This window comes from Macaca mulatta, chromosome 3, assembly GCF_049350105.2.
Source record: "Macaca mulatta isolate MMU2019108-1 chromosome 3, T2T-MMU8v2.0, whole genome shotgun sequence".
NCBI classification, from domain to species: Eukaryota; Metazoa; Chordata; class Mammalia; order Primates; family Cercopithecidae; genus Macaca; species Macaca mulatta.
The window spans coordinates 94,327,411-94,341,291 of NC_133408.1; the positions used below are offsets into that span (position 1 = coordinate 94,327,411).

At 38.5% G+C, this 13,881-nt stretch overlaps 1 protein-coding gene across 2 annotated transcripts in view; it reads right to left on the reverse strand.

The window, feature by feature from the left end:
- BMPER (BMP binding endothelial regulator) overlaps positions 1–13,881 on the reverse strand; it is a 245,928-nt gene that overhangs the window by 180,677 nt on the left and 51,370 nt on the right. For both annotated transcript variants that reach the window (XM_015133741.3, XM_015133740.3), the window contains exons 4-5: positions 3,611–3,693; positions 79–169 (exon numbers count right to left, since the gene is read on the reverse strand). In XM_015133741.3, coding sequence (XP_014989227.2) covers positions 79–169; positions 3,611–3,693 — 174 coding nt within the window. The remainder of the gene's footprint in view (positions 1–78; positions 170–3,610; positions 3,694–13,881) is intronic.

Here is a 13,881-nt window from a genome sequence, read left to right on the forward strand (position 1 = left end):
ACAAGAGGGGTTGGGAGATTCATGCATCCCTGAGGGAACACACAGAGATTTCCAGCCTTCCCTTCCTAAGAACGTTACCTGGACATGTGGGGCAGCACATTCCCAGATGCTCCAAAGGGTTTTTACAGTGAACAACACAGCGCACCTCAGACTCTGTGACAACGCCCTCCTGAAACACAGAACACCACAAGCAAAGTCAGCCCGGAATTCCCACGGAGTTACTACTTTTGGAAAGTGACCTAAGTAGGAGAAGTGTCCAAGCACAAAAACCGCAAAGCTTGGTGGGTGTCAGGGCAAGAGGTATGAGACACCAACGAGGTGAGATCCAGGCTCACCCCAATCAGTGCTCTAGAACTCAGTGCAAATCTGTCGCTTCTTATTTTCCCTGTCTTTGCTTTCTCTTTGGCCCTAACTTCTTGCTTCCTTTTAAATCTAGTTTTTAAGACCTTTTTGCTGTCAGTAAGTACCCAACAGAATCTAGCTGCTCATTCACAGTTGTTTTAGGTTTTCCACACTCCTATACTTTCTGTCATTGTTATTCATGTCAAGCCATTAATGGTGAGGCACAGAGTATAAGCATCTTAACCCAGACTAGCACCTGGAGAACCTAAATCCTTACCAACCTTCTAGAAATAACTAGACCAGCTCTGCAATCTTAGAAATGTCACTCTGCCTCACACAGAGCCTGGGTCTCAGTTTTCCTCAAGCATCAAAGGAAGGGATTAGACAAAACTATTTTTAAGTTCATATTATATATGTCAAAATAGAGACTTTAGGGCTTAGTAATAAATCAAGTGAGTCTCAAATTGATATTGGGACTCTAATATCACCTTAATGTCAATTGAAACATTTTTAGAATTAATTTTCAGAGTTGGCCTTCGAAGGGTTTTCTCCAGATTCTCTACCTATTTTGTAAATGGATTTGTGTTTTATTTTTGGTTTGGTTTTTGTTGTTGTCTGTGATGGGAGGGGTGGCACAGGCTGAAAACAAACATAACAAATTGACAACTAGGTCATTTTCTTCATCGTGTCTGCTACCACATCATCTCAACCCAACAAGAAGGGCTACATCCTAAATGTTTTCACATCATGTCAGGCCTGAGGTTTCCACTCACTGGAGAATTTGTTATGGCTTAAATCACATGGGAAAGAAAAAAAACAACTAAGGTACCAGCAATATATAACATCACAAAAAGATCCATGCTTTAGTTATGTAACTGAAGCAATGCAAAAAGCTATGCATGGCCCCAAATCAATTTTCCTTCAGTATCTGCAATCCAGATGGAGGATTTAGGTTAGTTCCCAGCATGAATTTCCTGTCCATGATCTTCAAATTTTCCTCTTCCCATAAGAAATTAAAAGCAGGAAAATAAAGGTAAATTTCTCACCATCAGAGCTCCCTTGGTAGGAAGATATAAGAAATAGGTAAAATTCAATTCAAATGGATCTAGGCCAGATCGTTAGACTTCCTGTCATCTGTCTTGAGACCTTGTTGTACCCAGTCCATGCAGGCGGTCTACCAGAAGCATTTTTAATAACAGTTTGGCTTTCTGCTTACAACTACCCCTGAAGAGAGTACTATTTCTGTTTTATAGGTGGTTAAAGTGAGGTACAGCAAGGTTAAGCAGCAAGTTATGTGAGTGTCAGAATCCATATTTCACCTATTGCCCTACACTGTATCCTCTGTTGCTGATTTTGTGCCCTGAGAAAAGAAGAGCATGCAAAGAGAGGTTGCCATTGTGTCATTCTGCAGAGAAGCAAGAAGACTTCCCTGACAGGTGCCAGTAAATGGCAATTTCCTGCATTCCAAGATAAGGTCTCATACCTAAAGAAGGAAGCAAGTCAGTAGAGGGAAGGTCCCAGCTGAGCAAAGGAGCAGCCTTTGGTAGGTCCCTTCACCGCAGCTTGCTTTTCTGCATATTGAATAAATATTATCCTAGCTAGCAGGGCACAAACAAGGTTTTAGAAAGGAGGAAAAATGAAAGGCAAAGTTCCTCTTGGGTAGGTAACATCCACTTTTTGTGCCCCATCTTACAGGTCAGCATCTCCTGACTTCCAAGGCTGCTGGACTTTAAGATCTCTTTCAACAGTAATTAGAGATTCCTGCATCACTCTTTCTGGGCCCTACTGACCATTGGAGTTTCAGGGTTAACAATGGATAATGGCTTAATGTGTTATTCAGTCAACAAAATAGTTCCTCCCATATAATAGCTTCCACTTAATTTAAACAAAGTCTTCACCCAAAGGCAGCAAAATTCACCCATGGCTGGTCCATGCAACTTGAGGATCTTCAAAACCTCTGACTGTTACATATGAATACTATGCTAGACTCCAGAGGATATGTGCTTGTCTTGTTTAGCATTGTAACCATGGCTTTGGTTTTCTGAGTGCTCTATCAAAGAGTGGAAATTTTGTTGGTCAAGAGTCAGGGCATGGGTAAAGTGGTATAAATTTTGGAACATATGTGGGATTTTGGTGTTATGGAAACTTATTGCTCTCATCCCTTTGCAGTATGACACTGATTGGACCTGCAATCTGGAGCAAAAATCCAGCAAATATTTGTTGATTTAATAACTTATTATTTATATTTGTTTACCTATTGCTTATTTTAACAAGTAACAGATTTCCTACATAAATAAGCTGAATATTTAACTAAATAAATAGCTGAAGTTCTTATGAATGAACACACCTATCGTGGCATATAATAGGAGTGTAACTACATAAAATTTAGATTTCAGTAAACTAAACGTCACTATGCTTAAGATAAGAGCAAGGAGAAACATCCATTATTATATTAACCTTTCAATCTCCTTTAAATGCAAAAGCATATCCTTGGACAACGAAATGGGGTTAGGGATAAAATGATTTAACAGCACCTTCTCTACAAAGAAGCATTTTTTAGTTTTGTCAAAATTAGATGAGCATAATTTTTAACAGAGTACGTACAAAGAGATTTTGTGTGCTTGTTTTTTTTAAAGGAGGAGTTTGAAAATTTAGGCTTTTCATTTCTGCTTTAGTTTATCTTGCTGTGTTTAACACCTGACAGGGTTAAAGCCATGTGGAATCACTGCTCTTTTCAGAGTTCAATAAGGATCAGCCACAGTGGACTCCCTAGTTGCTGAATTGGTGGTTTTTTAATTTGTCAGGTTGAAATCATCGAGTTACGGTATACTAATTGCTTCAATGTAATAGTTTACAGATTGGATCCAGTTCAAAATCTTTCTAAATCAAAGAAGGGAAACATACATCCTTTAACAAAACCCCCTTTCTGCTAAGAGGAATTCATGTTTTGCTCAAAGATGACTTCACAGGAAGACATGAATTTTCCCCAAGGACATGTGCATCTTCCTGGAGTTTTTCCAGGCACAATTGAACAATGGTGGACAATTCCGCTATGTTTCTGGAAGCAAGTTCTACACAATATCTATGCTGCACCTGTCTCGTTATGATGAATGTCACAGTAAGTACACACAAGAATAAAGTTGCTTTTTCATTGGTTTTTCATTTTTGTTTGGCCTTTTTAGGGTTTTGTTCTGTGCTGTGTGAAGGGGTGACTAAAGCGGACTCTATGGATTCCTTTTTACTAAAGAGAGAAATAGTTGAACTTTACCTGGCACTGACGTAGAACACAAGGCTCAGCCGGGCTCTGCCATTTGAAGGAGCTGTTATAGGTATTTCCTTCATAGGTGCAACCTAGACAGGAGACACAGAAGCAGGAAGAAAGGCCAAGAATGGATATGGGTTTCCTTTACTGTTTGGAGCAAAATAAGCTGTGTTCTCTAAGCCCAAATTAGCGATCACAGGAACCACCATGCTCTTTGGCTACTTTTTCCCAAAACACAACTAAGCCTTCTAAGTATCCACTTGACATTCACTTACATTAATTCATTGACTACTGAAAAGATTAACCTCCTGGATTATATCATCAAGTGTAAAGCCATAGATTAATGAACTCTCATGGCCAAAATGTATAACCTTATGACTTGACTTATGCCTAATGATGTATGAGGAGTAACAGAGCTAAAAACACCACTATGAAAAGGGATCTTACATGAGATTAACTTAACTCAAGATCAAGAGTGAAGCTTAAAACATGATAGAAAATAAAAGCAGAAAATGAAAATACAGGAATTGAACGCAAAATTCTATACACATCCAAGATTGTTGATGAGCTACTGTCTTCACCAGATAAAACGTTCAACTCTTACCTCCATTTCTAAGAACTATAATTTCATATTTATTTTTTATATTACTTTTAGGTAGTAAATTAGATTAAGCAGATCTGAAACTACCCAAGTATGGATTATCACATGTTTATTCATTGGCAAAAAGAGAAGTCAAAGGCCAGAGATCCTCAAAAGAAGAAATAAGCCAGTTAGCTTGAGTCTCTATGGAAAAGGGCCAAAGAAACAATAGTGTGGAAATCACAGCCTAGGTCTTGAGTCAGTTTGTACAAATACCCCTCCACGCTGTGGGTTACACAATCTAGGAAGATGCACCTGGCAATGCCTATAGTCACTGTATCCTTAGAAGCCCATTAGGCAAAGAGATTTACCAATACATAGTCTGGATTGCTTAATACAAAAAGTACAGAAGCAGGAACACACACATGTGATAATGCAGAAATAAAAGGGCCTGGCTCTCTATTTCAATGACTGATTTCTGGCAAGCTAATCAACCTCAATTCACATCACGTTTTTCTTGTCCAAGACGCAGAGAAGAGACTCACTCCTTCCATGAGAACTTTTAGATAATGCTGTGGTTAAAAAAAAAAAATCCCTCTTAATACATTCAAGCAGAATAACAAAGGACTTAGAAAAAACTCAATAGATGTTTTCATAAACTTGGAACTATGATCTGAATTCCCAAAGAATTATGAATGATTGAAAAGGGCTCATTAATACTCTGCCTTCTAGTTCCTACAAATCAAATTACTAAAGTACACAACTGATTGGAAACACATTAGGGAAATGCTTTCACTATATATTTTTTAATTTCCTTTGCATGAAGTGTTACAGAGATAAAATGTTCAACCACAGGAACCCCTAGCACACTACAAATACTTAGGCCAAACCGAGAATGAATACAGTAAATTTTCAACAATGAAAACCAATATAAAACAATTTGGTCTAGCATAAATCTTACTGAACAAACGCACTTACAAGAGACGTGCCATGTGCATGTCTGATCCACTAACACAGACTCATTCAGATAATAAATAACTTGCTCCGAGAGATGGAGGCGGGGAAATCAGAGAACCAAAGCCAATTCATGTTAAGTCCAAGTAAATATGAAACGCCTGCCAAGTCTGCCAGTGGAGTTTCCAAATATGTTATATATTTTCATCATCTGAATTAAAAAACTGAAAGAAAGGGTAACTTTTTGCTGCTAATAGTGCAGGCAAAGATCTTGCCTTTTTTGTTTTAGAGGAGGAAGTGTACTACAAAATCCATGTGGGCCAGGGTTAAGAGACTGTTCCCAAACAATGCCAGGTCATGTGCAAAGGGCTCCCAGGAGGAGCACCAGGCCGTCTGAGTTATTCCACTCTTTATGGGATAAAAGGTATTGGAATAAATGGTCCACAGTGCAAGGAAACCAACAGTGTTTTCTGCTTCAAATAACTGTCAGTGGGAAGCCTTGTTCCTCCACCATATTTTACCACATAAAGAAAGATTGGACAATAATACTGGAAAATCGGACGAAGGTCACTTTGTGAAGTGCTCCATTGCTTAACCAACCTTGTTTACATGTCATTCTATCACATCTGAGTCCATATAACAGATCTTCTCAAATGATGGATGAATCTGAGTGACTGAATAGACTCCAAAACATCTCTGAAAATCTCTTTAGTAAATGTAATCCACACCTTTTCCTTCTTCACCTACCCTCACTACCATCAACTACTTATGGAGACTTCAGTACATCAAGCATTAGAGTAGATTTCATATGTAAGAACTCTCAGAAAAAAAAGATAATTAAAGAAAGGACATTCTCATTGCTCTTTGGGTTTATGTTCTAAGATAAACATGTTATTTTAATTCATGAAAGTAGCTTGAGCTAAATGAAGACTCAGTTACACATACAATCAAAGAAAACATTATATGTACTCCAAAAATAAATGACTTCTTATTTTCTGTTAGATAAATTTATTTACAATTAATTCTATTTGCCACCAACTTTATGCTACTAATAGGGTAAACAGACAGTATCTTGCCCTATTTTTATTTAAATTACAGAGAGATGGAATATACTATCTCTTATTGGCCATGGTAGAAAGAGATGCAGACAAAATTTTCCATCATACATCCAGGCATTGCTTCTCAAACTCCCTCTAGTGAGAGACCAGATTTGTTTTTGTTTTTGTTTGTTTGCTTTTTGGTTTGAGACAGAGTTTTGCTCTTCTCTCCCAGGCTAGAGTGCAATGGCATGATCTCGGCTCACTGCAACCTCCGCCTCTCAGGTTCAAGTGATTCTCCGGCCTCAGCCTCCTGAGTAGCTGGGATTACAGGTGCCTGCCACCACGCCCGGCTAATTTTTTGTATTTTTAGTAGAGACGGGGTTTCCCCATATTGGCCAGGCTGGTCTCGAACTCCTGACCTCAAGTGATCCGCCCGCCTCTGCTTCCCAAAGTGCTGGGATTACAGGCGTGAGCCACCGCACCCTGCCTTTGTTTTTGTTTTTTAATCCAGTGTGGACTGATACTTTGATAAAATATAATAAAAGTGATCTACCAGAAAAAAACTGAATTTCAAAGAGACAAAATATAGGCCTAACTCTTATTTATTACATGTAATAGGTACAGAATACACTACCAAATTATATTAAACATCCCTGTTTACTGTACATTTCTGTACTCATCTTATTGTAGACTAGCACCATGGACCACATTCTGGGACACATTCTGGGTTTAATTGCATTGAGAGGTATATTATGGGAGCAGGAGGAACAACTCAATGAAATAATATAAATATATTCAAGTGTTGATGTTTAGAATAGAAGCAAACTTACAGATACTATAGTTTATCTCCTTCTTTTTACAGATGAGAAAATTTGCACAAAAAGGCTAAAGGGCTTACTCCAAATTAGAAGAAATTAGATTTGAAACTAACACTAGAATCCAGGTGCCGTGTGAAAATTACATTTTTACAACCAGGTCTAAATTGCTAGTATTATTTTAGCATTTTCCAATTCAGCATAATAACCTTTGCTTTGAGGATTTCATGGCCCAGGAATAAAACCAGCATTTGTCCATATAAAATTAAATCATAGCAGATATAGTAATTAAATAAAAGAGTAAGTGACTGGAATAATTAGATGACTGGTCAGGTAAATATGCAGCAACCAGTAAAGTAGCTTTTTTTTCTTTAAATATTTAAAAGAAACTCCCTACAAGGGATTTATAAACATTCATGAGTTTTCTTCTAGTGACAAAAAGCATTTGAGATTTTATAAGCTTCAATAAAACCATCAGTACTGCAGCAGGAGGTGTGGTAATTTTCTGATAAAATCACTACGATATCTTTAAACCAGCAGTTCTCAAGTGAGAGCGACTTTGCCTTTCACCCTAACCCCTACCCAGGGGACTTTGGGCAACATTAGGAGACATCTAGGGTTATCACAGCTGGAAGATACGGAGTGCTATAGGTATCTAATGGGTAGAGGCCAGGGATGATGCTAAACATCCGACAATGCGCACCAAGGATTAACCAGCTCAAAATTTCGATTGTGCCAAGGATGAAAAACCGTGATTTAAACCATCACTCAAAGCTCAATGGTTGTTCCTTACATCTAAAATAATACAACAATGAGCCTAAATCAGCTACGCTTTTCTTTTGTATATATTTTGGCTTTCTTATGTTAATTCTTTTCAGGGTGGGAAAGAACTCCAGAGTATTTATCCTAACATTCCTATTCTTGTGGAGAAGCTTGGCGTAGTCAACTAGTCAACTGAGAAAACGGGGCAACGAAAACAGGAAGAGCACAAATTAATTGAATCCACAGTTAAGCAATAAAACTCATTTTTCCTATTAGTTGTGACCTTTTTCAGTGGCCACATTATCCCCAGGGAGAAAGAATACCACACATTTTCATCATTCTGTTGTTAAAATAGCTGTTAAAAATCATCGGAACCATAAAAAAATGGCATTGGCCTTCTAATGAGCCTTAGCTGTGCCTAGTTTCTCCCATTTAGTCTTAATCCTCTCATTTTTCACATTAACATCAGTCAAATGGCAAAGAACTGGATCTTACCATTATGAATAACTTACACCCTGCTACCCAAAGCCTTCACAACATGCCCCCAACCTACCTTTCCAGTTCTTTCCCTTCATCCCTAGAACTCCATGTCATTGCCTGGGGTTACCTTCATAGTGAATTCGCAAGCTTCTGAATAATGCACGTTCAAGTTCCTCAGCTAAGGCTATCTGGCTTCCGACCCGACCATCCCTCTGCTAAAACTTTACTCTTTTGTGCTATAGCTGCCTTCTAAGGGCCCAAGAAAAAGACACTCAGTTGTTATTGTCTGGAGCCTCTTTGTGGAGGGCTGACTGGGCTTTCCTTCTTCAATGCCCTCCCACACCTTCTAGATGCTCTCTCCCAGTTACCTCTCCAGCCTCTCTACTCCAGCCTCAGCTTAGCTGCTGGTTATTTCTCGCCTGCCTGTACTATTGCAACAGGCTCACTGACTGTTTCTTCTGCTTGTGGTAGGGACCTTTCTTAAGCCATTCTCCTACACAGCTGTCACTGTGTGCTCTTTCTGTCCTGCTCATATCATTCACAATGACCAATGGTGCACAGCCTGGCTGAGGTATAAACCAGGCACACCCACCCCTAGCCCTTTTATTCTAGACAAATTGGATCAAAGTTTCCAAAAGTAGGAAGTGGAAGAGGAATCTAACATGTAGCCAGGATTGAAAACCATGGACCTTTACTAAACATCAAAGAGATCCCAGGCCTGGCCTCAACTCACCTCTTCATCCTCTCTTCTGCTGCTCCCAAACTTGTACTCCCTCCATTGCAGAGAAGCTCTACTTAGAATTCTCCAAAACATGGCCAGAAGATCTCAACCTGAGATTTTGCACATGCTGGTCCCTTATTGAAAAGCCTGGATCTCATCCATTTTCTCCACCTCCATTGTCCCACAAGGAAACCTAGGTCACCCAAGCTTTCCTTCCTTGCCTAATTCATCCTTTTTCAAGACTCAGCTTAAGATCATAGTCTCTGGGAAGCCTTCCATGAAACTTCCCCACTCAGAGTATGCTCCTGTGTTCTTTCTCCAGGCACAATGTGAATTCCAAGTCCCTTTGTTTATGGGAAAGACTTGATAAATGTTTAATTTCATTAGTAATAAATAGTAGGCACCAACATACAGCTATTCCTACAAACCACAGAAATAGAACATGGAAAAGGTGACATTCACTGGACCTCCTGTTTTCTCTTGGGTATGTGGGCCCATTCAACTCCTCTTCCAGAAACAGGAAAGCTTTCTTGGAGCTATTCAGATAAGTGAACTTTCAGTAGAGTGCCTTTTCCTTTCAAAAACCTACTTTGGTTGCCCAACTACTGGTTTATTCTTGACTCTTTTCTTAATAAGCACACAAACAGTCATATTTATTTAAATTAAACCAAACTGGGAGTCTTTGAAGTCATTTCATGCCACATGGCACAAGGAAACAGAGCAGACAGGTCTGCCATGCTTTGCTGCTTCCAGGCCACCTGATAGGGCACCCCTGCTCCCCTGGACTTGGTCAATAAGCCCCAAATTACCCCAGCCCAATACAATTTTTTTTTAATGAACCACTTTTCAGACACTGTTCTCCAGAAACATATGGAAGTATAATCAAAAGGGATAAACATAAAATCTGACTATCCATTCTGGGGCTTAAACAGTGTCCTTAAGACTTCATTTAAAACAGGCTTTTATTACTCTTCGAGGCTGTACCTACCATGAATCCTGGAGGCAATTGAGCTTATTTTTGGCTAATGGGAATTTTATAGCCAAACCATTTCCTCAGTCTCAAGAGAAAGAATCAGGCCCATGAACTGAGTTCTTAAATAGTAGTGTGTGCTCCCTTACCACAAAAATTTTTTTCATTGCTTTTTTAGTTTCGCTTCCAATTAGGAATTCAATATGTGATTGAAATGAAATAATTGGCAATAGAAAAAAAAGATAGAAAGCTATTTCACTTAATTTTTGATGATTTAATGAATAAACCCCAAATACGCAGAAATTTCAGATAAGTACAGTGAATCACTTGCAAATTCAACTCACTTCACCAGTATAAAGGAAGAAAAAAAAACTTCCACATGACTTGCTTGGATTTCTAATATTTGTGTTTACTGGAGACTGTAAAGTGATGAAATTGTGGCTCAGTCACATAACTTTACAGTATCATAATAGATACAGTATCTGCCATTGACCATAAGGTAATACAATACATTCTATGAACCGCAAATAAATTGGGATTCTAGTCAATAAAATATACTTTTGAATTTTTAATGTAATTAATACAATAAAGGGAATATGCAACGCATTAAGGGAGAAAAATCCTTGCTGCAACTTTTTATACATCACCCACCATTCTTGTGTTTGCTCTCTTCTCATCATAAACACTTCTAAAGATGGGAGTGCCTATTGCTTAGGGCTGAATCCCATTGAAAAAACCATCCCGCCCTCAGCACCCCACTGTCAAGCAGTCAGCCCTCATTGCCTCTCAACAGGAAAAGAAGGAAGAACTAAGTTGAGCTCATGCTGAACAAAAATGGAGAAAGAAGGAAAATAGTATTACACCAGGAGAGACAGTCCTGTGAGATTATAAGGCAGGAAAACGTCACTGAAGGTCGCTTCCAAAGATGAGGTACCAAAAACAATTTGAAAAATATTATACAAATAATCTTCCAACAGGAAAAGGGAAAAAAAAATGAAAGAAAATTTAAATAATTGCATAATTATTATAGGTGAGGCATTGAACTTGGAGTTTTCACATAAAGGACTTAATTTCATTCTCATAAAAGCACTTGTATTAGTCTGTTCTCACTCTGCTAATAAAGACATACACAAGACTGGGTAAAGTGTAAAGAAAAGAAGTTTAATGGACTCACAGTTCCACAGGGCTGGGGAGGCCTCACAACTAGGGTGGAAGATGAAGGAAGAGCAAAAGGACTTCTCACATGGTGGCAGGAGAGACAGCGTGTCCAGAGGAACTCCCCTTTATAAAACCAGCATATCTTGTGAGACTTATTCACTACCATGAAGAACAGTATGAGGGAAATTGCCCCCATGATTCAATTATCTCCACCTGGCCCCACCCTTGATACATGGGGATTATCACATTTCAAAGTGAGATTTGGGTGGGGACATGGAGACAAACCATACTAGCACTATAGAACAGATAATCAGGACCTCGTAGTGCAAAGGGAGCACATCTAACTCCACAACAGATAACATTTTACCCCCGATATTTAGAAATAAGGGAACCAAGCTTCAGAAAAGCACAATTACTTTGGGAACAAATGGCCACTCTTCTGCCTTACTCTAAAAGCCATGTTCCATTCACTATTTGGGTTGTGCTAGACACAAAGGAGGAGTTCAGAAAGTGGTAGCTTCAGTAGTAAAAGTGTTGTCCCTGGGGAAGATGGCATGCTTCCTATCAATGATACTTTAAAAGGATGTTCCAGTGGTGGTAGAAAGCCAGTATTTAAGGTTAAATGCAGATTTTGCGGCTGGAGTTGTAAGAGCTGATTTTGAGGACTTAGTTTGAACTCTGTTCTAAATGTATTTACATTTGGCTACCAACTATGCTAAGCCTTGGGCCTTTCAACATTAGAAAGCAACAAATAATGAGGGCTCAAAGCATCAACTTCAAACATCTAACGGTGAATTCATACATTTTTCATAATAGCAACATGTTTTGCAATGGGATTCAGCCCTGAGCAACAGGCACTCCCATATTTAGAAGTGTTTATGCTAAGAAGACAGCAAATGCAAGAATGTTGGGTGATGTAAAAATAGTTGCAGCAAGGACTTTTCTCCCTTAATGCATTTCATAATAGGAACATGTTTCTAGTTTGGGGTGCATAGTAGCAGCCTAAGAAACTAAGATTTCTTTAAAGACAACAAACAACCAACAACCTCATAAGAAAAATTACGGTGGCTATAGACAAAAAGTCAAGAATGGAACCCTCAGTTTCCTCAAAGTAATTTCAAAGACATCCGTAACAGTGTAAAGAATAAATGCGTTATCTACAACACACATATGAAACACCATCTGTGTCACTAATGCATTATCCTGCATGATTTTTATACTTTGGAAAGCATATTACTTAATGTAAACTCTCTGGCTGATTAAATAGGGTGTTCAGGGTTCATCAGGAAAAGTTGTCAAAAATACTCCACCATCACTCTTTTTTATTTTTAATTCTGAAATATAGATTCATAGAAAAGTGCAAACAAATATACAGGGAGGTTCTATGTACCCTTTGCCCAACCTCCTCCAGTGTTAACATCTTGTATAACTACAGGACAGCAGCAAAACAAGGAAATTGACAATTGTGCAATCCACAAAGCTTATTCAGATTTTTCCCAGTTTTACACGCACTCATTTGTGTCTGTCTGGGTGTGGGTTTCTGTGCAGTTTTATTACGTGTATATTCTTGTAACCACGTACATACAGAATTGTTTTATCACAACAAGACTCCCTCAAGCTATTCGTTTATAACAACACTCAGTCTGCTTCTTGCCTCTGTCTCTAACCCCTGGCAACCACTAGTTAGCTCTCCATTTCTATAATTTTGTTATTCAAGAATATTAAAGGAGTCATCTAGTATGTAGCCTTTTGAGGTTGACTCTTTTCTCTCCGAATAATTCTTCTGAGCTCCATCCAACTTGTTGCATGTATCAATTGTTTGTTCCTTTGTATCCATACCATTCCTTGGTATGGATATACCACAGCTGGTTTAACCACTCACCCACTGAAGGGCATCTGGGTTGTTTCCAGTTTTTTACCTCTTACAAATAATGCTGTGATGAACATTTGTTCGTTGTTTCACTGGCATGAATACTCAAGAGTGCAATTACTGGGTCATGTGGTAAGTGTAAGTCTAGTTCTTTAAGAAACTGTCATACTGACTTCCAGGGTGGCCGAACAATCATTTGACATTTTCACCAGCAGTGTATGAGAGATTTTCCACATCTTCACTAGCATTTGGTGTTATCACTCTACAACTGACCCTTGACCAACCTTCTTGAAGTCAAAAATTGAATATAACTTTTGATTCCCCAAAAATGTAACTACTAAGAGACTACTGCTGACCAGAAGCCTTACCAATAACATAGTTGATTAACATATATTTTGTATGTTATGTGTATTATACACTGTATTCTTACAAAAAAGTAAGCTAGAGAAAAGAAAATGTTATTGAGAAAGTCATAAGGAAGAGAAAATATATTTACTATTCATTAAGTACAAGTGGATAATCATACATGTCTTCACCCTCATCACATTAACGTAGGTGGAAGAAGGCGAGGGGTTGGTCTTGCTGTCTCAGGGGTGGCAGAGGTGGAAAAAGTGGAGGAGGTGGAGGAGGTGGAAGGAGAGGCAGGGACACTTGGGTGTAACTTTATTGAAAAAGATCTGTGTGTGAGTGGACTCACAGAGTTGAAACCCACGTTGTCCAAGGGTTTGATGTTTATATTTTTAGCAATATTGATAAGTGAGTTAATATTTTATTGTAGCTTTAACTGCATTTTCCTGACAGCTAATGATGTTAAACATCTTTTTATGTACTTCATTGTCACCTGTATATACTCTGATGAAATGTCTCTTCATATCTTTTGCCCATTTCTAATTAGATTTTTTGTTGTCCTCACAAAGCTTCCATAGA